This window comes from Mauremys mutica, chromosome 1 (genome assembly GCF_020497125.1).
Source record: "Mauremys mutica isolate MM-2020 ecotype Southern chromosome 1, ASM2049712v1, whole genome shotgun sequence".
Lineage (NCBI taxonomy): Eukaryota > Metazoa > Chordata > Testudines > Geoemydidae > Mauremys > Mauremys mutica.
The window spans coordinates 150,368,978-150,393,417 of record NC_059072.1 but is presented as its reverse complement, the minus strand read 5'-3'; the positions used below and the strand labels follow the sequence as shown (position 1 = coordinate 150,393,417).

At 47.1% G+C, this 24,440-nt stretch overlaps 2 protein-coding genes and 1 long non-coding RNA gene across 5 annotated transcripts; 2 read left to right on the top strand and 1 right to left on the bottom strand.

Moving 5' to 3' along the window:
- Positions 1–1,986: 1,986 nt before the first annotated feature.
- On the top strand, positions 1,987–3,050 carry LOC123356529. Its single transcript, XR_006575378.1, has 2 exons — positions 1,987–2,081; positions 2,222–3,050. It is a non-coding gene; the product is annotated as an uncharacterized LOC123356529 (long non-coding RNA).
- Positions 3,051–3,318: 268 nt separating this feature from the next.
- LOC123356491 lies at positions 3,319–12,162 on the top strand. Of its 3 annotated transcripts, XM_044999800.1 has the most exons (4): positions 3,319–3,664; positions 5,489–5,608; positions 5,747–5,908; positions 11,548–12,162. In XM_044999800.1, the coding sequence occupies exons 1-4, from the start codon at positions 3,610–3,612 to the stop codon at positions 11,565–11,567; spliced, it is 357 nt and encodes a 118-aa protein (XP_044855735.1). In that variant the 5' UTR covers positions 3,319–3,609; the 3' UTR covers positions 11,568–12,162. The 3 variants fall into 3 exon arrangements, 2 of the variants coding, with proteins under 2 accessions (XP_044855735.1, XP_044855726.1); XM_044999791.1 differs by lacking the exon at positions 11,548–12,162 and having other exon boundaries at positions 5,747–7,345; XR_006575371.1 differs by lacking the exons at positions 3,319–3,664; positions 11,548–12,162 and adding an exon at positions 3,803–3,854 and having other exon boundaries at positions 5,747–7,345.
- Positions 12,163–13,007: 845 nt separating this feature from the next.
- Positions 13,008–14,315, bottom strand: LOC123350707 (uncharacterized protein F54H12.2-like). The gene has a single exon (XM_044989411.1). The coding sequence runs from the start codon at positions 14,313–14,315 to the stop codon at positions 13,008–13,010; it is 1,308 nt and encodes a 435-aa protein (XP_044845346.1).
- Positions 14,316–24,440: the final 10,125 nt, after the last annotated feature.

The following is a 24,440-nucleotide window of genomic DNA, read 5'->3' as shown; positions in this document are numbered from 1 at the left end:
AAGGATTTCCTGAATTCACACGTACTTTGAGTGGCCCTGGAAAAATCATGGAGCAGGTCCTCAAGGAATCAATTTTGAACCACTTAAAGGAGGGGAAAGTGATCAGAAACAGTCAGCATGGATTCACCAAGGGCAAGTCATGCCCGACTAACCTAATTGCCTTCTATGATGATATAACTGGCTCTGTGGATGAGTGGAAAGCAGTGGATGTGCTATTTCTGGACTTTAGCAAAGCTTTTGATACAGTCTCCCGCAGTATTCTTGCCAGCAAGTTAAAGAAGTATGGGCTGGATGAATGGACGGTAAGGTGGATAGAAAACTGGCTAGATGGTCGGGCTCAACGGGTTATGATCAATGGTTCCATGTCTAGTTGGCAGCCGGTATCAAGTGGAGTGCCCCAAGGGTCGGTGCTGGGGCCGGTTTTATTCAATATCTTCATTAACGATCTGGAGGATGGTGTGGACTGCACCCTCAGCAAGTTTGCAGATGACACTAAACTGGGAGGAGTGCAGATACGCTGGAGGGTAGGGATAGGATACAGAGGGACCTAGACAAATTAGAGGATTGGGCCAAAAGAAATAGGATGAGGTTCAACATAGACAAGTGCAGAGTCCTGCACTTAGGACGGCAGAATCCCATGCACTGCTACAGACTAGGGACCGAATGACTGGGCAGCAGTTCTGCAGAAAAGGACCTAGGGGTTACGGTGGACGAAAAGCTGAATATGAGTCAGCAGTGTGCCCTTGCTGCCAAGAAGGCTAATGGCATTTTGGGTTATATAAGTAGGGGCATATCCAGCAGATCGAGGGATGTGATCATTCCCCTCTACTCAGCACTGGTGAGGCCTCAGTAGTATAAGGGCCCTACCATCAATCAAACCCTAACCCCGCCCCTAACCCCGCCCCTTGACCCCTGTAGTCCCTCCCACCTGTCACCGGAAGTCCCACCCTCTGGGGTATTACTTCCGGGGTCAAGATGGCCACATGACCGGAAGTGAGGTGGGTCATGTGACCCCTCTAAGAACTCCTCCCACCCCCCTCTACCAATCAGGAGGGGTTTCGTCCCGGAAGGACCACCCCCCAGAAGAGATTTGCCCAATCAGGGTGACTTCCGGGGCGGGTGACCGGAAGCGAAGTGGGTCATGTGACCCCTCTAAGAACTCCTCCCACCCCCCTCTACCAATCAGGAGGGGTTTCGTCCCGGAAGGACCACCCCCCAGAAGAGATTTGCCCAATCAGGGTGACTTCCGGGGCGGGTGACCGGAAGCGAAGTGGGTCATGTGACCCCTCTAAGAACTCCTCCCACCCCCCTCTACCAATCAGGAGGGTTTCGTCCCGGAAGGACCACCCCGAGAAGAGATTTGCCCAATCAGGGTGACTTCCGGGGGTGGCCACATGACCGGAAGCGAGGTGGGTCATGTGACCCCTCTAAGAACTCCTCCCACCCCCCTCTACCAATCAGGAGGGGTTTCGTCCCGGAAGGACCACCCCGAGAGGAAATTTTGCCCAATGAGGGTGACTTCTGGGTTGGGGTGAGCGGTCCGGAAGTGGGTCGTGTGACCCCTCTAAGAACTCCTCCCACCACCCTCTACCAATCAGGAGGCGTTTTGTCCCGACAGGACCACCCCAAGAGGAGATTTTGACCAATCGGGGTGACCCCTCTAAGAGCTCCTCCCAAGGCCCTCCGCCAATCCGAGTGCAGCACCATTACCCCATAAGTCCCAGCGCCGGACAGAGGAGGCCATTTCTTACCAAGCACACGTGTTTTAGAAAAGCGTGGAAAGGCTGCCGAGAGGAAACATGGACTCCTTCACCACCCCCGTCAGAACTTCGGACTTTGTTTTAGACCCGAGGGTCTTTGACCGTCCACGGAAAAGACGTTACATCAGCGACAGTTCTGAGGAGGAGGGTGTGACTTTGGGGAGCCCTTTGGCCCAGCCGTTGTTGGATACGCCGGACCCCGACCCCTAAACCCTCGTGAGACACCCCGAGGAGCCTGATGGTCTCTCTTTGTCCACCCCCTCAGATTGCCACTTGGGAGAGTCACCGGTGGACAAGGCAAACGGAAAAGAAGGCGCTCAGGTAAATGAATGATTAAGAAACGGCGGCGGCGGTGGTGGGGGTAACGAGGCTAGGAACCGGGGTTTGTGTAAAAATTAAAGAAAACCAACCAAGCAGCTGGAGTACTTACACTGTTTCTTTTTTTTTTTGAAAATTTTTAGCAGCTCGACGATGCCTTTCTAGAGGACCCAGAGCCCCTGGACAGCGTTGCATCAAGCAGCGAAGATGAACCGGGCCCACCATGTTTTTGCTCAACACCAATACAAATTGTTGAAGAGGGCTCCGAGGATGATGGGTTTGAGGAATTTAGGAGGAGGCTTGGCATAGAACTATCCGAGCCAGTGCCACGTCGTGAGCGTAAAAAAGTTATGCGGACTATTGTACGCGTTGCTGTTTATGCTGTTCTTAAACACTGCCTTAGGGAAAAGCTTTTTGAAGATTGTGAGGGCTGTGCTATAGATGCGCCAGCCCAACGACACCATGACTGTGTGACTTGGACTTCAGTGGATATAAACTGCAAGCTCCGGGCCCTGTGTGCTGAGCTGTGTTTGGAAAGCTTATTAAACACTGTTATTGCCATAGGTTATGCTATGCAATGTCTGTACCTAACCCAAGAACATTTAGCACAAGGGGTGACTTTGATAAATGCTGTGCAATTCAGTGAAGACCCTGAACGTGTTTTAAAGAAAATGACCAAGCCGGAAGATGCCTGCTTACAACGTTATATTGATCGTCTAGTTCGCACAAAAAGTTACAGAACCCTGCTTAAGAAAAAGACTATTTGTAAGAAATCTAAAAGGCTTAAGTTAGAGAATGGTGAGGAGGCAAACATGCGATATAAAACTTGGTAGCTGTAAATTTAAAAAAAAAGGGGGTTGTGATTATTGTGTTTTGTTAGAAGGCCTTTTGCCCTTAAGTTTTAATGAAGCATCTTGGTTTGTTTTGAAGGAGTTGTATGTCTTTTTAAAATAAAATAGTTTGTGAGAATTAGCTTTTGTGTTTTTGTGCTTGTGTGTGAAATGTATGTTGTGGGAGGGGGGGGAAATATCCTTAAAAAAAAAATGTGCTTACAATAAAAAAAAAAATAGAGCCAGGACTAGTTCAGACATGTTTGAGTATAATACAGTTAATATGGAGATATACTTATCTCATAAGACCTGCCTTTTTACTAGCAGGACCAAATATTCATTTTTACCCCAGATCAAGGATTGAATTTACAACCCTGGGTTTACCAAACCATTACTCAAACCACTGAGCTATCCAGGCTCTGTTGAAATGAATGGATTTAAGCATACACAACCCTCACCCCCACAACCCAGCTCACAAAAGGGTGTGTTGCAGTTTACCTGTGGTGATTAAATTAACCTTTTAGCAACTATTTGAAAAACAATGGGCATGAGAGGCTATAAAAATCTTAGGTGTGCTGGAGTTTGTCCTTTTTAACAGAAAACCTTCTTGGAGAGCTGCTGGACTCAAAAAGAGGTAAGACCTTGTGCCTTTAACTCTGAAACTATAAAGCCACTTTTTGCCCAGGCTGTCTTAGTAAATAATGGTGCCTGTATGTATTTCAGGGGTGGATCTGTTTAGCATGGAACCAGGCCAAGGTAAAAACCATTTTAACTATAGTTGTGCTTAATACTGTTAAAAAGAAAAGAAAAGTATTACCCAGGTTGTATAGGGATTTGGTGGTAATACTAACATGTTTCTGCTTGCTCTATAACCTGAAGGCCCAAGCACACATGGGGGGGGAACAGAACAACCATGTCCCTGCAACACTTTATCCCATAGTAAAAGGTAACTTTTTTTTTTTAAACTGCCTTTTAAATGCATGGTTTGGGGCTTCTTTTTGTTTGTTTGTTTGTTTGAAAAGTAACATGTGGCTTTTTGAAAAAAGTGTGTGTGGCTGCAAGCATGATTTGGTGTGTGTGAGTGTGTGTGTTATAAAGCTGGGGCATAGGTTTTTTTAAAAGTATTTGGTTTTTACTGTACATAATGTGGGGTTTGAGGAGGGGGAAGGCCCAAACACATGGGTTTTTAAATGCATGGTTTGGGGGCTTTTTTTTTTCTTGTTTGTTTGAAAAGTAACATGTGGCTTTTTGAAAAAAGTGTGTGTGGCTGCAAGCATGATTTGGTGTGTTATAAAGCTGGGGCATAGGTTTTTAAAAAAGTATTTGGTTTTTTACTGTACATAATGTGGGGGGTTTATGGGGAAGGCCCAAACACACATGGGTTTTTAAATGCATGGTTTTTTTTTTTTTCTTGTTTGTTTGAAAAGTAACATGTGGCTTTTTGAAAAAAAGTGTGTGTGGCTGCAAGCATGATTTGGTGTGTGTGTGTGTGTGTGTGTGTTATAAAGCTGGGGCATAGGTTTTTTTAAAAGTATTTGGTTTTTACTGTACATAATGTGGGGGGTTTATGGGGAAGGCCCAAACACATGGGTTTTTAAATGCATGGTTTGGGGGCTTTTTTTTTTCTTGTTTGTTTGAAAAGTAACATGTGGCTTTTTGAAAAAAAGTGTGTGTGGCTGCAAGCATGATTTGGTGTGTGTGTGTGTGTGTTATAAAGCTGGGGCATAGGTTTTTTTAAAAGTATTTGGTTTTTACTGTACATAATGTGGGGTTTGAGGAGGGGGAAGGCCCAAACACATGGGTTTTTAAATGCATGGTTTGGGGGCTTTTTTTTTTCTTGTTTGTTTGAAAAGTAACATGTGGCTTTTTGAAAAAAGTGTGTGTGGCTGCAAGCATGATTTGGTGTGTTATAAAGCTGGGGCATAGGTTTTTTAAAAAGTATTTGGTTTTTACTGTACATAATGTGGGGTTTGAGGAGGGGGAAGGCCCAAACACATGGGTTTTTAAATGCATGTTTTTTTGTTTTTTTTTCTTGTTTGTTTGAAAAGTAACATGTGGCTTTTTGAAAAAAGTGTGTGTGGCTGCAAGCATGATTTGGTGTGTGTGTGTGTGTGTGTGTGTTATAAAGCTGGGGCATAGGTTTTTTTAAAAGTATTTGGTTTTTACTGTACATAATGTGGGGTTTGAGGAGGGGGAAGGCCCAAACACATGGGTTTTTAAATGCATGGTTTGGGGGCTTTTTTTTTTCTTGTTTGTTTGAAAAGTAACATGTGGCTTTTTGAAAAAAGTGTGTGTGGCTGCAAGCATGATTTGGGGGGTGTGTGTGTGTGTGTTATAAAGCTGGGGCATAGGTTTTTTAAAAAAGTATTTGGTTTTTTACTGTGCATAATGGATTTTTTTAAAAAGCAGTTTTGGTTTTTATTTTGCAAAATAAGATGTTTTTAAAAATTGTTTGTTGTAGGGCCAAAAATGGATTATTTTGTGGTAAAGCTATGATTTTTTTAAAATAGAAAAACACCCTACTGAATGAAATATATAATTTTTAAGTTTTACAAGATGGTTTTATGTGTTTGCTCACAGTACAGTCAAAACATGAGAAATCCTTAGACCAGAGGGAAAACAAACTCAAAAGAAAAAGGAAGGAGACGGCTGAAAAGGAAAATTCACCAGCATCAGTGACTGAAGGATGCATGAAGCCCTGTAAATATACTTTGCTTATTGGTTTAGTTGTTCTATGAGCTTTTGTATTTTAAGTAAATACATAGGTATGGGTGAGAGAGTAGATGGTAAAGTTCAGTTTTTTTTGTAAAATGTTATGGTTTTTTTTCTCCCTCATAGGCAGGGGCAACCTTTCTGAAAATGCTGTTGTCAGCGCTACAAGGACAAGGACACCTCCTCCAGAACCACTAAAGAACCAGGAATCTGCTTTGAGACCTTTAACAACGCAAAACAGCCCAGACCTCATATACGTGAAACCCAAGGACAAAACAAAAGACTCTGGTAAAAAACCACCACACAAACACAACTCCAGTTCCTCAGCGGTCACCGCCACACCAAGCCCTGAGGAAACTGTGAGCGAAAATGCCCACGTTCACAACCCCAGAGCACGCACTCTAGGGGTTCTGAAGGTGCGCAGACCTGGAGCATGTAGTGTATGGGCTCCATATAAAAAACCATGGACTAGAAGCTTCTGCAATGCCGAGGTGTTGCAACCACACAAACACGATTCCAGTTCCTCAGCGGCCACAGCCACACCAAGCCCTGAGAAAACTGTGAGCGAAAATGCCCACGTTCACAAACCCGGAGCATGCGCTCTAGGGGTTGTGAATAAAACACCGAGCACTGACAAAACATTCTCCCAAAACCATAAGCTCGCCGCAGCTCCCCCGAGTTCTAGTGTTTGGGAAGAGTTTGATGCTTCCATCAGAAAAGTGATGGATGCTGTATCCTTGGGGAGTCTAAAAGAACGGCCTTCTAGAAAGACTTGGGAAAAATATGATTCTTTGTTCAGAGCAATGCTGAAAGACAGGAGGGTTGGAAAGGGTGTCTCTAAGCAGGCATGACTAGTCGTGGAAAGGGGCCTGGGTAAAAGGGGCACCCTCCAGGGTTCACACCAGCTCATGTGTAAACAAAAGGGGGGACAGCGCTTGGGGGATAAACAGATGGCTGCCAAAAAGTTCCAGGCCAGGGTGGTTGTAAAACTTTTAAAAAGGGCTAAAGAGTTCATGAGGAAAAAAAAACAAAAAGAGATGCCTCCTACTGGAGGCTCTCAGACTGGCTTCTCTGAAAATGGGAAGATGGAATCAGACTCTGGTTTAGTAAATTCCCCAGAGGGCTCTCTAGATGGGCCCCGTTCCTCTCCCAATGACCCTCAAATAGCATCTGATGTAGAAGATGTCGCTAACGATCCTGTAGAGGAACCCCCAAGTAACCCCGAAAATGCAGAGGTGTATATGGAAAGAGTGAGAAGTTGGCAACGTGAATTACTTAGATTCGGGGGGTCGGTATATTGTGAGGAATTTCGTTTTGTCAACCTTGAGCAAATAAATTCAGCTCAGCAGGTTGTTGAAGCCATACACCGGGGAATACAGTCGGTCCTCGATGACATTAATGGTAGGGTAGGCCCTGATGATTACGTTCAGTTACGTTTAGAGAGCCGTAATTTAGCTAACGCTTTGTTTTCAGTCAGAAGAACTAGGGATGAGCTATCTGCTGAGGATTTCTTAAATCACACCTCAAAGCTGCTACAGAGCAATAGAGAGTTGCATCTCGATGGGACATTGCGCCTTGTTGTGACAGTTGTAAAAAACAGGGGTGGGGGTGCTCGTAGAGTTTTAAATTCTATTCTGAGTAGTCAAATTATTCATAAAAAAAGACAGTGTTTGGTAGACCTGACTTACGCCGGTACCAATCTGTGTTTTGCGGGTGGCCTTTTGGCCGTCATGTCCGATCGTAAACCTATGGACGCGAAATTGTTAGCGGAGGCGAGAAAGTTGCATGAGCAACTGGGGTGGTCAGATCAAAAAAAGGTTCTGTTGAGTGACGTAGCAAAGTTTGAACAGCATTTAGGAGTGAACATACAGGTGGTGCTGTATACGGAAAAAGGTGACTGGGGCTTTTTCAAAACAGGAGGCCTAGCGTACCCCAAGACTTATTTCATCCTGTTGCACGATGAGCATTACTATGGAGTTCTGGATGTGAAAAAGTTGTTCGGAGCGAAAAATTATTGTGAGTTTTGCCATACGGTGTACAGTCACGACCACTCTTGCAGGTATCGTTGCCGCCTCTGCTTGAGTGTAACGTGCTCAGACAGCGTGGGCGTGCAGCTGCGGTGTCCTAGCTGTAGACTGTATTGTCGATCCAAAGAGTGTTTAGACAGACATGTCGACTGTGCGTCAAAAAACCAAGTTGAATGCCTGTCTAAAACTTTATGTGATAAGTGTCAGTCTTACGTGAACAAGCGGCATAAGTGTAAAGGGAGACGATGTAAGCAGTGTCAGGGTTCGATCGTTGGTGATGTAGACAGTCACTTTTGCTTTATGGATAGCCTTAGAAATACTTTTCTGAGGATTCAGGCTATCTTTTATGATTTCGAATGCATGCAGGAGACTGGGGTGCACACTCCCAATTACATTTTTGCTACGTCCTTAAAGCCCGAAAAATCCTGGGAATTTAAGGGCGATGAGTGTCTGTCTGTCTTTGTTAAGACCTTTATCGGCAAAGAGTTTCGGGACTACACGTTCCTAGCGCACAATTCCAAAGGTTATGATGCGTATTTCATCGTTAGGCAGTTACTGAAGGAAAAGATGTGCATAGAACTGATTACTCAGGGTAGTAAACTAATGTGCGTGGAAGTGAAGGCCCTGGGGATTCGTTTTATAGACTCTTTAAACTTCTTGCCCATGAAGCTTAGCAAGCTACCGCAGGCAATGGGGTTTGAAGGGTGCAAAGGGTATTTTCCCCATTTTTTTAACACTTTAGAAAATCAAAATTATGTGGGGCCTATGCCCGGTGTGGCACACTATGGTGTAGAAAGCATGATGCCCGGAGAAAAAGCAGAGTTTCTCGACTGGTATCAGGACCACAGTTCTGAGGTGTTTGACTTGCAGAAAGAGCTCGCGTATTACTGTCAGCAGGATGTCAAAATTTTGAGACAGGCTTGTATCCTATACAGAGGAGAGATTATGAAAATGACGGAGAAGGGAAATGTAGTAGAGAGAGAACCTGGTAAATTCACCGAGATAAAACTGTGCATAGATCCATTCCAGTACATAACACTGGCATCCGTTTGCATGGCTATGTACAGGTTTATGTTTTTGGAGCCTAACACGGTAGCTCTTCTCCCTCCAGACAACTATCACAGGCAGAAAAAGAGATATTCGACCCCGTCTATTCAGTGGCTGTTGTATACCTCTCACAAAGAAAATATACAGATACGGCATGCTTTACAGGGTGGGGAACTACAGGTAGGCCCCTACTTTTTAGACGGTTATGCCGATGTTGATGGGGTACGCACAGCCTTTGAGTTTAATGGATGTTTTTTCCACGGCTGTGTCACCTGTTATTGTGAAAAAGCACAAAATCCTATGACGGGGACATCTTTTGGGTTTCTTTATTACAAGACGCAGCTCAAGGCTGACTATCTGAAACGATTTGGTTTTGTAGTGAGGACTCTTTGGGAGCACGAGTGGGAGGTAATGAAAGAAACAGACAGGGAGTTGGCAGACTTTTTAAACCGAGCCCAGTTACCCCAACCTCTTGTGCCTAGGGATGCTCTTTTTGGGGGGAGGACAAACGCTATCCGTCTGTATTACAAGCCTAACCCCGGGGAAGAAATCCACTATTATGACTTTACCAGCCTGTACCCTTTTGTAAACAAAACCAAAGAATACCCTATCGGACACCCCGATATAGTTTATGACAAATTTGGACCCCTGGCAAATTATTTTGGAATCGCAAAAGTTAAAGTGTACCCCCCACGAGGCCTCTTTTTCCCATTGTTACCTGTCAGAGTGGGTGGCAAGCTTATGTTCCCGCTATGCCAAACCTGTGCTGAAACCGAGCAGCGGGAGACATGCGCCCATACTGACGAGGAGCGGGCCATCCTGGGGACTTGGTGCACGGTGGAATTGAACGCGGCCATAGCGAAGGGGTACGTGGTGGCTAAAATCTATGAAATCTGGCATTTTAATGAAAAATCTGAAACTCTTTTCAGAGTACATAAAATTACACCTCCGCCAGAAACAAGAGGCTTCGGGGTATCCCAGCTGGTGCACAAACGAGGAAAAACAAAATAAGTACGTCAGCGATTTCTACCAGAAAGAAGGCGTGCATTTACGCCAACACGAAATCAGATCAAACCCTGCTAAACGCCAAATCGCTAAACTGTTTTTAAATTCTCTGTGGGGTAAATTTGGCCAAAGAACCAACCTACCCAACACCAGCATCGTGAGAGACCCTGATGAACTCTTGCAGTACCTATTTTCCCCCAATTACGAGGTTTCATCCTGCGAGTTTATCGATGATGAAACAGCGTGTGTGTCTTGGAAGCATGCAAAAGAACGGTACACGGTCTCTGGCAATACCAATGTTTTCATAGCCTGTTTCACCACCGCTTATGCCCGCTTAGAATTATACAGCCTCCTAGACGGTTTGCAAGAGCGGTGCCTGTACCACGACACTGACTCGGTGATATTTGTGAAAAGGGAGGGTGTCTGGAATCCCCCTCTGGGGGATTATTTAGGGGACCTCACAAGCGAGATTCCACCAGATCAACACATCACCGAGTTTGTGTCGGCAGGTCCAAAAACATACGGGTATAAGCTGTCTGGAGGAAAGGCCTGTATGAAAGTCAAAGGTATTACCCTAAACGTAGCAAACTGTGAAAAGGTCAACTTTGACAGTTTGAAAGACCTAGTCCTGGACTACTGCCCGGGTCTGCGAGAAAACACCTCGAAAAAGATAGAGGTGCAGCAGCCCTCTATTGTAAGAAACAAAAACCAGTGGCAAATAGAGACAAAAACCCTTAAAAAAACACAAAAAGTGGTTTATAACAAGAGGGTCCTAGGAAAAGGTTTTACAACCCTGCCCTACGGCTTTTGAAAAAAAAAATGGATACGAGGTGGAAACACCCCTTTTCTGCAATTCTAGCGGGGCCTAGCAACTGCGGAAAAAGTTACTTTATAAAAAACGTGTTGGATAATGCCAAACAAACGCTGTCTGTTATGCCTGAGAATATCGTGTGGTGTTACAGTTGTTGGCAACCTCTGTATAAAGAACTGCTCTGTAAATATCCCTTTATCAATTTTGTGGAGGGGTTGCCTGATGCTTTGGATGATGACGGTTTGTTTCCTACTAATAAAGTAAATATGATTATCATAGACGATCTGATGAACTCTGCTTGTGAAAGCGATGAAATTGAAAAAGCTTTTACCAAGTACGTGCATCACAGAAACCTGAGCATTATGTATATAGTTCAGAACGTATTTTGTCAGGGAAAAAAGAGTCGCACGATTAACCTAAACACAAAGTACATGGTTCTGTTCAAAAACCCCAGGGACAAATTACAAATCACCACGCTCGCTCGGCAAATGTACCCCGGCAAAGCTCAATTCTTTCTAGAAGCTTTTGAGGATGCTACCAAAAGACCTTATGGCTACCTGGTGGTGGATTTAAATGCTTCCACACCAGAAGCTTATAGACTAAGAACCGGTCTTTTCCCTCCAGACTGGCCGGTGGTTTATACTTTAAAAAAAACAGCAGCTGGGTATAAAAAGAGATGACTTATCGGCAGGCCCCTTTTTAACAGCTGGGGCTGCTGACTGAAAACATGTCTAGCTGCGTGAAGAGAAACCTGGGCCTTTTAAAATTACTTAGCAAATCGTCCCCGCAGCAAAGGAGGGCTATACTGTGTTCGGCCTCTGACGATCTAGTAGCGGCCATTTCAGAAATAGCGCTCAATACCTTAAAAGGAAACGTACCTTTGACACAGAATCAAGTGCGTGTGTTAAAAAAGAAACGCACGCTTATAAAAACTTTGTGTAATAAGAGCGTTTCGCTTAAAAGAAAAAAGCTTCTGGTAAAGCAGTCTGGGGGGTTTATCGGGCCTCTGTTAAGTTTTGCTATCCCTCTGATAACAGGGCTTTTAACTAATCGATAATGGAGTATGCAGAAAAAATGTACCTGGTGCCCAGCCACCAGTTGGAGCAATTAAGGGCATCCCCTCCGGCAGAGGAAAATATCAGAACAACAGCGACTCGCTTACTGGACGCTGAAATGAAGTCTGTTCTTCAAAGAACTGACCTGGCCGAATACGAAAAGGCTAAACTTTACAGCGCCGTGCTTCAAAGGTACCTAACGTACGTGAAGCAAAGCGATGCGGATAAAGGGAAAATAAGTCTGTTTCTACCGGAACAGGAACAAAGCGTAACTGCCAAACCCCCAGAAACACCAAAGAACTCAGACTCGGTTGCTCAGGAGGTGCTGGATAACGTGAATAAGCGTTTTAAAAAAAATGCAATAGTATTGCTAAATAAACTGGGCCAGGATAAAAATCTCTCTTCATGGGACGATAAAGGGTCTTTTGTGTACAAAGGCTCTGTGGTTAATGGTTCTAACATGCTTGACTTAGTCAGGGCCGTCACCCAAACGCGCTCTGTACCTAGCAAACGTGTACCTAAAGGATGGGATGTGTTTATGAATGCCATGGCGGAACTGAACGTACCCTCTTCCGTCATGGGCAATGCGGCCAACAGAGACCTTTTGGAATGCCTCAAGGCCTCGACCGCTGACACCGGGGCGGATCAAGAATCCGTGACCCCTTTTTTGCCCTATAAAAAAAAAAAAAAATTGGCTAAAAGAGCCCAGTGGCTCAGTGTGTAATGTTTTTTTTTTCACATTCTAAAATTTTTAAAACTTGTAATGTTTTGCTTTAAATAAAACATTTCTATACTTTTTAAAAAAAAAATCTGTGTAATTTTTCTCAATTGGTCATTTAAAAAACAAAAAAAACCCCACCAAACATCAATTTCTTTAAACCCCACACTTGGGGTGTTTTATTGGGTAACACGGCTATAAAAATCATTACAAGATACACACGTCTGGGCTTGTTGAAACATGTTTTGAGCAAGGCTAGGCATGCCCAAGAATTTAAATTTACTCTTTACAAAATTCATTACCATCCGGTCATTAGAATACAATTTTAAAAGCCGTTCAAAAGATAAACCCTTGCTACGATGATGTAAGAAAAACACGCAGTGATAGCCACAGGCGACGGAGCGGGGGTCTTGTAATTGTCTATTGTGAAATACCAGGTCTGTGGCATTTTTGTTTAAAAATTTCATAATGCTTTTAGGAAACAACACGCTGTTCGGGGGTTGCCCATATGAGTCAAAAAACTCTCCACGGTTATGCTCCGCCAGATACAGGGCGAGCCAGTGTTCACCCGGTTGGTTGTGCGGATGCGTGTTCACCACCAAACCTAGGGGTCTCTGAGACAGCTTGCCTCCAGGGAGCCAATCACAAGGGAACACATCTAAGAAATTCTTTTTCGTGTAAGGATCCGTTGATAAGACACGTGAGAGCTGCACGGTGTCCATGTTCACATGTAGTCAAACAGAACGTTTCTTCTCTGATTTATCTCTATGACATTGTCAAAAACCCCATACACGATCATATTAACGGTGACTGTCAAAGCCTTTCCAAAACGTATTTCTGCTCTCAGGTTCCCAGTTTTAATTAGGGAATAATGATCTGCACATTCCTGGTCGGGAGACAGGTCAAAGGCAAACAAGGTGTAACCCTGTGCAAACTCCTCCCGGTCAATTAACAAAGAACGATCTTTCATGTGTTTACCAGCTGTCTGTACCAGATTCATGTATTCTCTCACGCAGCGTCCTGCCTCGAAGTCCGGTTGCAGAGGCTTGGTCGGTACCTGTTCACCATCCACATACAAGGCCACAAAATGTATATCGTAATGTTTAAAATGAAAGGGATTTTTAGTGTAACTTCCGCTAAAGGCATCGTTATCCACAAACCCTAGGACGAGCATTTTGGGTAACTGTCCCAAAAACAGGTTCTCCTGGTTACTGACCCTGCTGCCCGCAGGGATGCTAAACACTTTCATTCCCACACGGTCCACGGGGTATTTAGCATTAGAGGCAAGCAGGGCCTCTGCGTGCCCCAGACGGACACCCGGGGCCACCCGTACTTTCTTCACAAAAAGGGACGCTGATACAATGCGCAGTTTAAAGCCTTCAGCCGCGCTGCCCATTAAACAGAAAGCGTCTTTACTGCGCGTCAGTTTAATTTTCACATCCACTCCGTTTAACAAAAGTTTTTCTTGAAAAAACAGGTCACTGTGTAGATGGCCCAGCAGCTCTACCGTTCTGCTTTCGGCCGTCAGCTTTGCACGCCTCACAAACCCTAGATTCCTTCCATCCAACTCTGTTTTTTCATGTTGTCCAGCAGTGTCTTTGTAAAACAGACCGGCAGAAAATTGCGTGGCGAGGGTGTCATCGCTGTAATTGAGCACTGATTCTATAAAGGCCCTGTAAGGATAACAATTGTTGCTTTGGCTTACAAGGCGGTCTCCCAGAGTAACATCCAACTGGCTGAAAATAGAGGCCACAGGGTAATTCACCAGGCCCACTTCGGCGTCCGCGGCAAGTTCGGTTCCGTCTCCTTTTACAATCTTGCAACACAGGTAAAGCAGCGTGTTGTTTAAATCCATATAATCTATGCCATTCCCTGCTATAAAAAAGTCAATGGGGGCAGACTCCGTAACGGCCGATAGAGGTGGCACCTCAATGTAAATGCTTTTTTCGATGCTGGTCTGCGTAGGGGCTATTTGAAACAAGTCTAGTTCGGATTTGGCGCACTCTTCAGACCCGCAGTGAACAAAAGCCATATCGATTAAAATATGTCTCTTTTAGCAGGCAGCGCGCGTCTCCTCTTTTGCCCAGGCTTCCTCTTGGACTTTCGTTTATGGCTGGCCCTGCGTGTCAAAGCCCTTCTTTTAAAGGGTTTCGGGGGACCTGTGCGTCGCGGGTATGACGTATTTCTCTTTCTCTTCCTCCTTTTAATGTACATCAGCCCCGCTCCTTCCTGTGAAGCTGTATTCCCCACCTTCTCCAGAACAGCCCGGGAGACATGACCTACCACGTCTTTAGCTATGTTTTGAGCGGCAGTTTTTACGTGGGGTTTAATAATTTCTAGCCCTCTCCTCAAAAGCGGTACAGCTTTTCGAAAGAGGCTACGAAATATTCCACCCACACCAGCCCCGTACATCACGGGGCCCCATGATATCCGGGAAGGGCATATCCAGCCTGGGCTTTGTAATAGTTCCTGTAGATGGTGGGGTCGCCATAATTTTTTACGATCGCCATAATAGTGTTTTGCTTTTTTTCTTTTTAGAAACCTCGCTCTCTCCGCGGTCGCAAATGCAGCTTGACGATCACCTTGCCAAAGCGAAATGAAACGCCTCTGTTCTGATCTGTCTTTATTTCAATGGTAATGGTGTCGATGTGGTGTTTACTGACAGGGACGTAATGAGGTTTATCGTAGGTGATGGTAACAAACTCATTGTTCCTTCCTCGGACAGGGACGCAGCGTAACAGGGGAACAGAAAAGTCCCCCACAAACTGGTACTCTACGATATCCGTGTACAGATACAAGGAGTTAAAACCCCCTGTGATGTCTGCCGAGAAGGAAAATTTTTGGACGTTGCGTTTGGGGCCCAAACCCAGAATGTTAGCTAGCTCACCGCCAGTAGAAAACCCGTACATAAAATCGGTAGATTTAAGTCTCACTTTTCTGCCCACAGGGTCGTAGTTCATGACCACCTCAGGTGGTCCGGAGTGACGAGCCACGGCGCTGTTCATATGCTCCAGTAATTCAGGTATGGTCGAGTAATAACCTCGTCGTAGGATAAAATTCCACGTCTTATCGCCAAAGGTGATTTCAAAAGGGGTGTCTTCATTGATAGTATTCCAGCTGTGCGGGTATTGTATTTCCACTAACCCCACCTCCCAGGCACCAGGGAGATCCAAGGGCTTAATTAGCCGTATTGTAAAGTTCGAGATGGTGTTTTGGGGAAAAACTGCAGAGCTGGCATTGCTGGGCAAAGTGATGTAAAACCCGCCATCGCTCATTATTAATTTTTTTCTTCTCTGTCTTTTGCAGGAGGATTTTTTTTTTCTGTTTCGTGTCTAAATGTCACAGAGCTGAGAAGCTTCCACCCAGCTGTTAAATTTATCAGGCCAACCCAACCATTTCACCAGTAGCTGTTTTTTTCTCCCTTTTCCTTTCTCCGCTAGAATTTTTTCAATCCTATAAATCCTGTCTCGTTTGGGGTTTACTTTTTGTAATTCTTCAGGGTAAAAAGATCCAGTCACCTCCTCACCCTCATAATCTTTTAATCGGTAGACAGGTCTTTGGCTCCTGGTTAAGGCTTCATCCACTATGAATATCTCATCGGTAAACATCTGTTCATAACCTTTTTCAAAAGCGCCTTTGGTTTTAGATAGTCTCACGTGGTCACCTTTTCTAAAAGGGGCAACAACCCGTTTTATTTTAAAACCATCTCCGTAAACCGTTTTCCATACCTTCAGAGAATTTGAAGGGTTAACATCAAGGGGTCTGGTACGTATAGTTCTGTGAAAGCTCTGGTTGTAACTCTTTATAAAGTCAGGTAAGACGTCAATGTAGCGAAAGGTGTTATGGGCTGTAAAATATCTCCACATCCTAGTTTTTAAAGTTCTGTTAAATCGCTCCACAACCCCTGCTTTGACTTCATTATTAGTAACAAAATGGTGAACCCCATGCCGCTTTAACAATCCACTTAAAGGTTTGTTTAAAAATTCTTTCCCCCGATCAGTTTGTAATTTTTGAGGCACGCGACCTTCGCTGAAAATAGCTTTAAAGGCCTTGGATACTTCACCACCCGTCTTGTCTTTTAGGCCTAAGGCCCAGGCATATTTGGATAGAATGTCTATCACTGTTAAGATGTACTTAAAACCGCCGTTGTGTTTGGAGAACCGGTGCATATCCACCAAATCTGCCTGCCACTGCGCATCCACATCTGAAACAATGGTCTTGTTTCTTTTAAAATGTATTCGAGCCGGTTTGTGTAAAGTGTAAGCATCCTGGTCTGAAAGCCAAGCTGTTACTTGTCTTCTATTTAAAGTTTTACTATGCTTTCTAGCCTCTCGAAAAAGAGGGTTCACTCCGCCAAAGCTCCCAACTTCCCTGGGATTGTAATATATTTTCTTTAAAAGAGCCGTCGGCGTAGACATGACTGCTACCGGTACCGTCTTTTACTACCACAAGTATGGAAATGGACACGCTCATATTGACACATTTAAATAAATTTTATTAATTGCCTGGTTTAACATAATCTTTTTTTTTTTGTTTGTTTTGTTTTTACAGACAGCTGTAAAATGGACGCCATCACCCCCACGGTAAGTCTGAGCTAGTTGATTCTTCCATTTTGTTTTTACAGAGGGCTGTAAAATGGACGCCATCACCCCTGGTAAGTCTGAGCTGGTTCATTCTTCCATTTTGTTTTTACAGACGGCTGTAAAATGGACGCCATCACCCCTGGTAAGTCTGAGCTGATTGATTCTTCCATTTTGTTTTTACAGACGCCTGTAAAATGGCCACCATCACCCCCCTGGTAAGTCTGAGCTGGTTCATTCTTTTACTACCACAAGTATGAAAAATGGACACGCACACTCATATTGACACATTTAAATAAAAATTTTATTAATTGCCTGGTTTAACATAATCTTTTGGTTTTGTTTTGTTTTGTTTTTACAGACGGCTGTAAAATGGACGCCATCACCCCCTGGTAAGTCTGAGCTGGTTCATTCTTCCATTTTGTCCTTTTTTTTTTTTTTGGCTTAAAATCTGTGAAAAGGACATGAGCAAAAACAGCTGATGTTCGATCTATTTACTCCCACCGGGTTACTGATACGCAAGTTCTTTAAGGCGTCTAGAAAGGCATTGTCGAGCTGTTGAGAGATTTTCAGAAAAAGAAACAGTATAAGTACACCAACTGCTTGGTTGTTTTTTTTTTTTTTAAATTTACACAAACCCCATTCCTAGCCTCATTACCCCCTCTTCTACCGTCGTTTCTTAATCATTCATTTACCTGAGCGCCGTCTTTTCCGTTTGCCTTGTCCACCGGTGACTCCTCCGAGCGGCGATCAGGTTCTGAGGGGGTGGACAAAGAGAGGCCATCAGGCTCCTCGGGGTGCCTCACGAGGGTGTCGGGTTTGGGTTCCGACGTATCCATCAACGGCTGGGCCAAAGGGCTCCCCTCGGTCACTCCCTCCTCCTCCTCAGAACTGTCGCTGCCGTAGCGCCTGCGCCACATAAGTATGGTGCTTGGGTCTAAAACAAAGTCCGAAGTTCTGACGGGGGTGGTGAAGGAGTCCATGTTTCCTCTCGGCAGCCTTTCCACGCTTTTCTAAAACACGTGTGCTTGGTAAGAAATGGCCTCCTCTGTCTGGCGCTGGGACTTATGGGGTAATGGTGCTGCACTCGGATTGGCGGAGGGCCTTGGGAGGAGCTCTTAGAGGGGTCACCCCGATTGGTCAAAATCTCCTCTCGGGGTGGTCCTGTCGGGACAAAACGCCTCCTGATTGGTAGAGGGTGGTGGGAGGAGTTCTTAGAGGGGTCACACGACCCACTTCCGGACCGCTCACCCCAACCCAGAAGTCACCCTCATTGGGCAAAATTTCCTCTCGGGGTGGTCCTTCCGGGACGAAACCCCCTCCTGATTTGTAGAGGGGGGTGGGAGGAGTTCTTAGAGGAGTCACATGACCCACCTCGCTTCCGGTCATGTGGCCACCCCCGGAAGTCACCCTGATTGGGCAAATCTCTTCTCGGGGTGGTCCTTCCGGGACGAAACCCTCCTGATTGGTAGAGGGAGGTGGGAGGAGTTCTTAGAGGGGTCACATGACCCACTTCGCTTCCGGTCACCCGCCCCGGAAGTCACCCTGATTGGGCAAATCTCTTCTGGGGGGTGGTCCTTCCGGGACGAAACCCCTCCTGATTGGTAGAGGGGGGTGGGAGGAGTTCTTAGAGGGGTCACATGACCCACTTCGCTTCCGGTCACCTGCCCCGGAAGTCACCCTGATTGGGCAAATCTCTTCTGGGGGGTGGTCCTTCCGGGACGAAACCCCTCCTGATTGGTAGAGGGGGGTGGGAGGAGTTCTTAGAGGGGTCACATGAACCACCTCACTTCCGGTCATGTGGCCATCTTGACCCCGGAAGTAATACCCCAGAGGGTGGGACTTCCGGTGACAGGTGGGAGGGACTACAGGGGTCAAGGGGCGGGGTTAGGGGCGGGGTTAGGGTTTGATTGATGGTAGGGCCCTTATACTACTGGCCTCATTTGGAGTACTGTGTCCAGTTTTGGGCCCCACACTACAAGAAGGATGTGGATAAATTGGAGAGAGTCCAGCGGAGGGCAACAAAAATGATTAGGGGGCTGGAGCACATGACTTATGAGGAGAGGCTGAGGGAACTGGGATTGTTTAGCCTGCAGAAGAGAAGAATGAAGGAGGATTTGATAGCTGCTTTGAACTACCTGAAAGGGGGTTCCAAGGAGGATGGATCTAGACTGTTCTCAATGGTAGAAGATGACAGAACAAGGAGTAATGGTCTCAAGTTGCAGAGGGGGAGGTTTAGGTTGGACATTAGAAAAACTTTTTCACTAGTAGGGTGGTGAGGAACTGGAATGGGTTACCTAGGGAGGTGGTGGAATCTCCTTCCTTAGAGGACTTTAAGGTCAGGCTTGACAAAGCCCTGGCTGGGATGATTTAGTTGGGGTTGGTCCTGCTTTGAGCAGGAGGTTGGACTAGATGACCTCCTGAGGTCCCTTCCAACCCTGAGATTCTATGATTCTGAGAGATGCATTTTTGGGGAATTTGCTAGCTCTAGTGTAGGACCTGAGAGAGAGCCAGGAGAGGGACCAGAATGTGCTGGTCTGATGGGTGAGATGATTTTACAGAGGGCTCTGAAGGGGAATGAGTGCAGATATGGGGGGAAAGCAGAATTAATGGGATGGGTGATTAAGACCTGGAGCAGGTGGGCGGGAAAGGATGAGGGGGATTGTAGACAAATCGTAAAGGAAGGATTGTTCAGGAAGGACAGGCAGGGCAGAAAAGATGGAGAAGTTGCACTATATGTAAGAGAGAACTGGGCCCCAGCAGGCAACAATACCCCTTGCCCTCTTCTCCTTCCCAAAGCCTTTGGACGCACCAACAGCCCTGCAAAAACACCTGGACACACGCACCTGACCTTGCCCACCAGCCCGCCTATTCGGGAACACACAGCTCCTCACACAACACCTGCCTGGGACCTTGCCCTCACCTACCACATCAGCACCACCTTTTGGCCTCTCCAAACCTCCTCTTCACACCCTCCCCCTTACACACTTCACACTCACCTCATCACAAACTCACCCAGGGCCCCTTTGGATTTTCAAGTGCCTCTGGAGGGACGCAGCTTCCCAGGCACGCAGATCCTTCCCTTCAACATGCACTGGACGCACATGCCAAACGCAGCCCTTTCCAGGAGGGAATGCGCTGCTTTTCCAACCTGCCGCCCAGCAACAATTCCTGGGACTCTTCTTCTCATGGATGGACCCCACGGCCTTTCCTTTACCAAGCAGAAAGTAGGGACCAGCTGCTGGCTGTCTTTGCAAATGGACGCAATCAGGCTGAGCCACCAGGCGTGCTGCAGGATAGCCCCCTGCCGCCACCACCAGCAAAAAGCAATGCCGTGACCCAGATTCGAACCAAGGTTGCTGCAGCTACAGCGCAGAGTACTAACCACTATACGATCACAGCCCAGCGCTGGTGTGGGGAACAACCCAGCACAAAATGTTCAGCTGTGCGCTCTCGGGGCGACCACCTACCTCGCCGGCGGCGGCAGGTATTTCTCAAGTCTCCCCGTTACAGTCACAGGGAAAATCGTGACCAAAGGAAAACAGCCAGGAAGCCAATCCCACGCCTGTCCGTTTTTCTGTCTTCCTCCACCCCTTGACCAAGTCCCTCCCTGTTTGTCTGGGCCATTGTCCTCATGCCCCTGGCCAGCGTATTTCCCTTTGCCACTCTGAAACGTGCCCCCACGGGCAGGCCCCCAAGCTGGGCCCTGTGGCGGAAGACCACGGAGAGGCTTTCGCTAAGGCTAGCATGTCCTTGCGAGGTCATTGTCTCTCAGGAGCTGAAAGTCATGAGTGTGGGGTGCGAAGGGAAGTGGCCGTAGAAGGAGAAAGCAAGGCATGTGGTGGGCGGGCCAGGGATTTCTGTGTCCCCGCTTCAAAAGGGGTGACCTTCCCTGTCAGGGAATCAAGCCCCAGCCTCCCACGTGACAGGCAAGGATACTCACCACTATACTAAGGAGGAAAGGGGCACAGCAGCCAAGCCCAGTTCCAAGACACCAGCTATGCTCAGCGTACGCCTGCACCCTGCCATGGGCCCAGCAGCCAACAACACCCCTTGCCCTCTTCTCCTTCCCAAAGCCTCTGGACGCACCAACAGCCCTGCAAAAACATCTGGACACACGCACCTGACCTTGCCCACCAGCCCTCCTTTTCGGGAACACACAGCTCCTCACACAACACCCTCCTGGGACCTTGCCCTCACCTACCACATCAGCAGCACCTTTTGGCCTCTCCAAACCTCCTCTTCACACCCTCCCCCTTACACACTTCACACTCACCTCATCACAAACTCACCCAGGGCCCCTTTGGATTTTCAAGCGCCTCTGGAGGGACACAGCTTCCCAGGCACGCACAGCCTTCCCTTCAAAGCGCCCCATCCAACCACCCCTTTGGTCCCCTGGCTGTCCCTGGAATCCCTACCCCTGACTGCCCCCCACCTGCCCCATCCAACCCCTGCTCCTTCCCGACTGCCCCCTGGGGACCCTTGTCCCCATTCAATCGCCCTGTTCCCTGCCCTCTGACTGCTCCGACAATAATCCAGCCCCGCCCAACTCCTCTGCCCGCTATCCAACACTCCCTCCCTGCTCCCTGCCCCCTTACCATGCTGCCTGGAGGTCGGGGTGGGGTCGGGCCGGGTATGGGACCAGAGCTGCGCCGCCCGGCTGGGGCCAGGCCCAGTGGCCGGAGCTGCGCCGCGCGGCCGAGGTCGGGGCCGGACCCGGGGGCCGGGCTGGAGCCGCACCCGGATAGGGGCCAGGCCAGAGCCGCGCCGCCCAGCCGGCCAGGTCCAGGACTGGAAATGTGCTGGCCGGGGTCGGGGTCAGGATTGGGGGCCAGGCTGGAGCCATGCGGCACCTGGAGCCCTCCTCCCGCTTGCGCCCCTGCCCCAGCTCCCCTGCGGGAAGCTGCTGCTTCCTTCTCAGCCCTCCCAGGCTTCCCGCGCAAACAGCTGATTCGCGGGAAGCTGGGGAGGGGGAGGAGAAGCCGAGGGAGCGTTCAGAAGAGGAGGCAGAGGCAGAATGAGGTGAGCTGGGGCCGGGGGAAGGGCAGGGAGCTGCTGGAGCTTTTGTTAAATTTAAAAGCCCTTTTCGAACCAGTTGTCCCTTGTGGGACAACCGGTTCTAAAAGGGCTTCTAAATTTAACAACTGGTTCCCACGAACTGGTGGGAACCAGCTCCAGCTCACCACTCGAGAGAAGTATGACTGCTCAGAGCGCCAGTATGAAACTGCAGAAAAACGTTAGAGTCTCTGGATTAAGTTTAAAAGTGTGAGCAACAAGGATGATGTCATGGTGGGAGTCTGCTATAGACCACCAGACCAGGGGGATGAGGTGGATGAGGCTTTCTTCCGGCAACTAACAGAAGTTAGTGGATCACAGGCCCTGGTTCTCATGGGAGACTTTAATATCTGCTGGGAGAGTAATACAGCAGTGCACAGACAATCCAGGAAGTTTTTGGAAAGTACAGGGGACAATTTTATGGTACAAGTGCTGGAGGAACCAACTAGGGGCAGAGCTCTTCTTGACCTGCTGCTCACAAACCAGGAAGAATTAGTAGGGGAAGCAAAAGTGGATGGGAACCTGGGATGCAGTGACCATGAGATGGTTGAGTTCAGGATCTTGACATAAGGAAGAAAGAAGAGCAGCAGAATATAGCCCCTGGACTTCAGAAAAGCAGACTTTGACTTCCTCGGGGAACTAATGGGCAGGATCCCCTGGGAGGCTAATATGAGGGGGAAATCAGTCCAGGAGAGCTGGCTGAATTATAAAGAAGCCTTATTGAGGTTGCAGAAACAAACCATCCTGATATGTAGAAAGAATAGTAAATAACAATGAAATCCTTGCTGATCTTAAACATAAAAAAGAAGCTTACAAGAAGTGGAAGCTTGGACAAATGACCTGGGAGGAGTATAAATATAATTGCTCAGGCATGCAGGAGTGAAATCAGAAAGGCCAAATCACGCTTGGAGTTGAAGCTAGCAAGAGATGTTAAGAGTAACAAGAAGGGTTTCTTCAAGTATGTTAGCAACAAGAAGAAAATCTGGGAAAGTGTGAGCCCCCTACTGAATGAGGGAGGAAACCTAGTGCAGGGGATGTGGAAAAAGCTAATGTACTCAGTGTTTTTTTTGCTTCTGTCTTCACAAACAAGGTCAGCTACCAGACTACTGCACTGGGCAGCACAGCATGGGGAGGAGTTGACCAGCCCTCTGTGGAGAAAGTGGTTTGAGACTATTTAGAAAAGCTGGACGAGCACAAGTCCATGGGGCCGGATGTGCTGCATCCGAGGGTGCTAAAGGAGTTGGTGCAGAGCCATTGGCCATTATCTTTGAAAACTCATGGTGAATGGGGGAGGTCCCGGATGACTGGGAAAAGTCTAATGTAGACTTCCAGCGACCGGCAGAGTGCCCCCCCCCCGCAGCATGCCGCCCCAAACATGCGCTTGGCATGCTGGGGTCTGGAGCTGCCCCTGCCTGGTTATTATCATTAGTGTCTCAGAGTCCCTCCAAGGACAGGAGGTAGTTCCTCATTCATTGTAACCAAAATCATGGTGATCGGGGGAAGTCCTGGATGACTGGAAAAAAGCTAATGTAGTGCCCATCTTTAAAAAAGGAAAGAAGGAGGATCCGGGGAATTAGAGGCCAGTCAGCCTCACCTCAGTGCCTGGAAAAATCATGGAGCAGGTCCTGAAGGAATCAGTTCTGAAGCACTTAGAGGAGAGGAGAGTGATCAGGAACAATCAACATGGATTCACCAAGGGCAAGTCATTGCTGACTAACCTAATTGCCTTCTGGCTCTGTAGATGAGGGGAAAGCAGTAGATATGTTATTCCTTGATTTAGCAAAGGTTTTGATACAGTCTCCCACAGTATTCTTGCTGGCAAGTTAAAGAAGTATGGGGTGGATGAATGGACGGTAAGGTGGATAGAAAGCTGGCTAGATTGTTGTGCTCAACGGGTAGTGATCAATGGCTCCATGTCTAGTTGGCAGCCGGTATCAAGTAGAGTGCCCCAAGGGTCGGTCCTGGGGCCGGTTTTGTTCAATATCTTCATTAATGATCTGGAGGATGGTGTGGACTGCACCCTCAGCAAGTTTGCAGATGACACTAAACTGGGAGGAGTGCAGATACGCTGGAGGGTAGGGATAGGATACAGAGAGACCTAGACAAATTAAAGGATTGGGACAAAAGAAATCTGATGAGGTTCAACAGGGACAAGTGCAGAGTCCTGCACTTAGGATGGAAGAATCCCATGCACTGCTACAGACTAGGGACCGAATGACTAAGCAGCAGTTCTGCAGAAAAGGATCTAGGGGTTACAGTGGATGAGAAGCTGGATATGAATCAACAGTATGCCTTTGTTGCCAAGAAGGCTAATGGCATTTTGGTCTGTATAAGTAGGGTATTGCCGGCAGATGGAGGGACGTGATCATTTCCCTCTACTCAGCACTGGTGAGGCCTCATTTGGAGTACTGTGTCCAGTTTTGGGCCCCACACTACAAGAAGGATGTGGATAAATTGGAGAGAGTCCAACGGAGGGCAACAAAAATGATTAGGGGGCTGGAGCACATGACTTATGAGGAGAG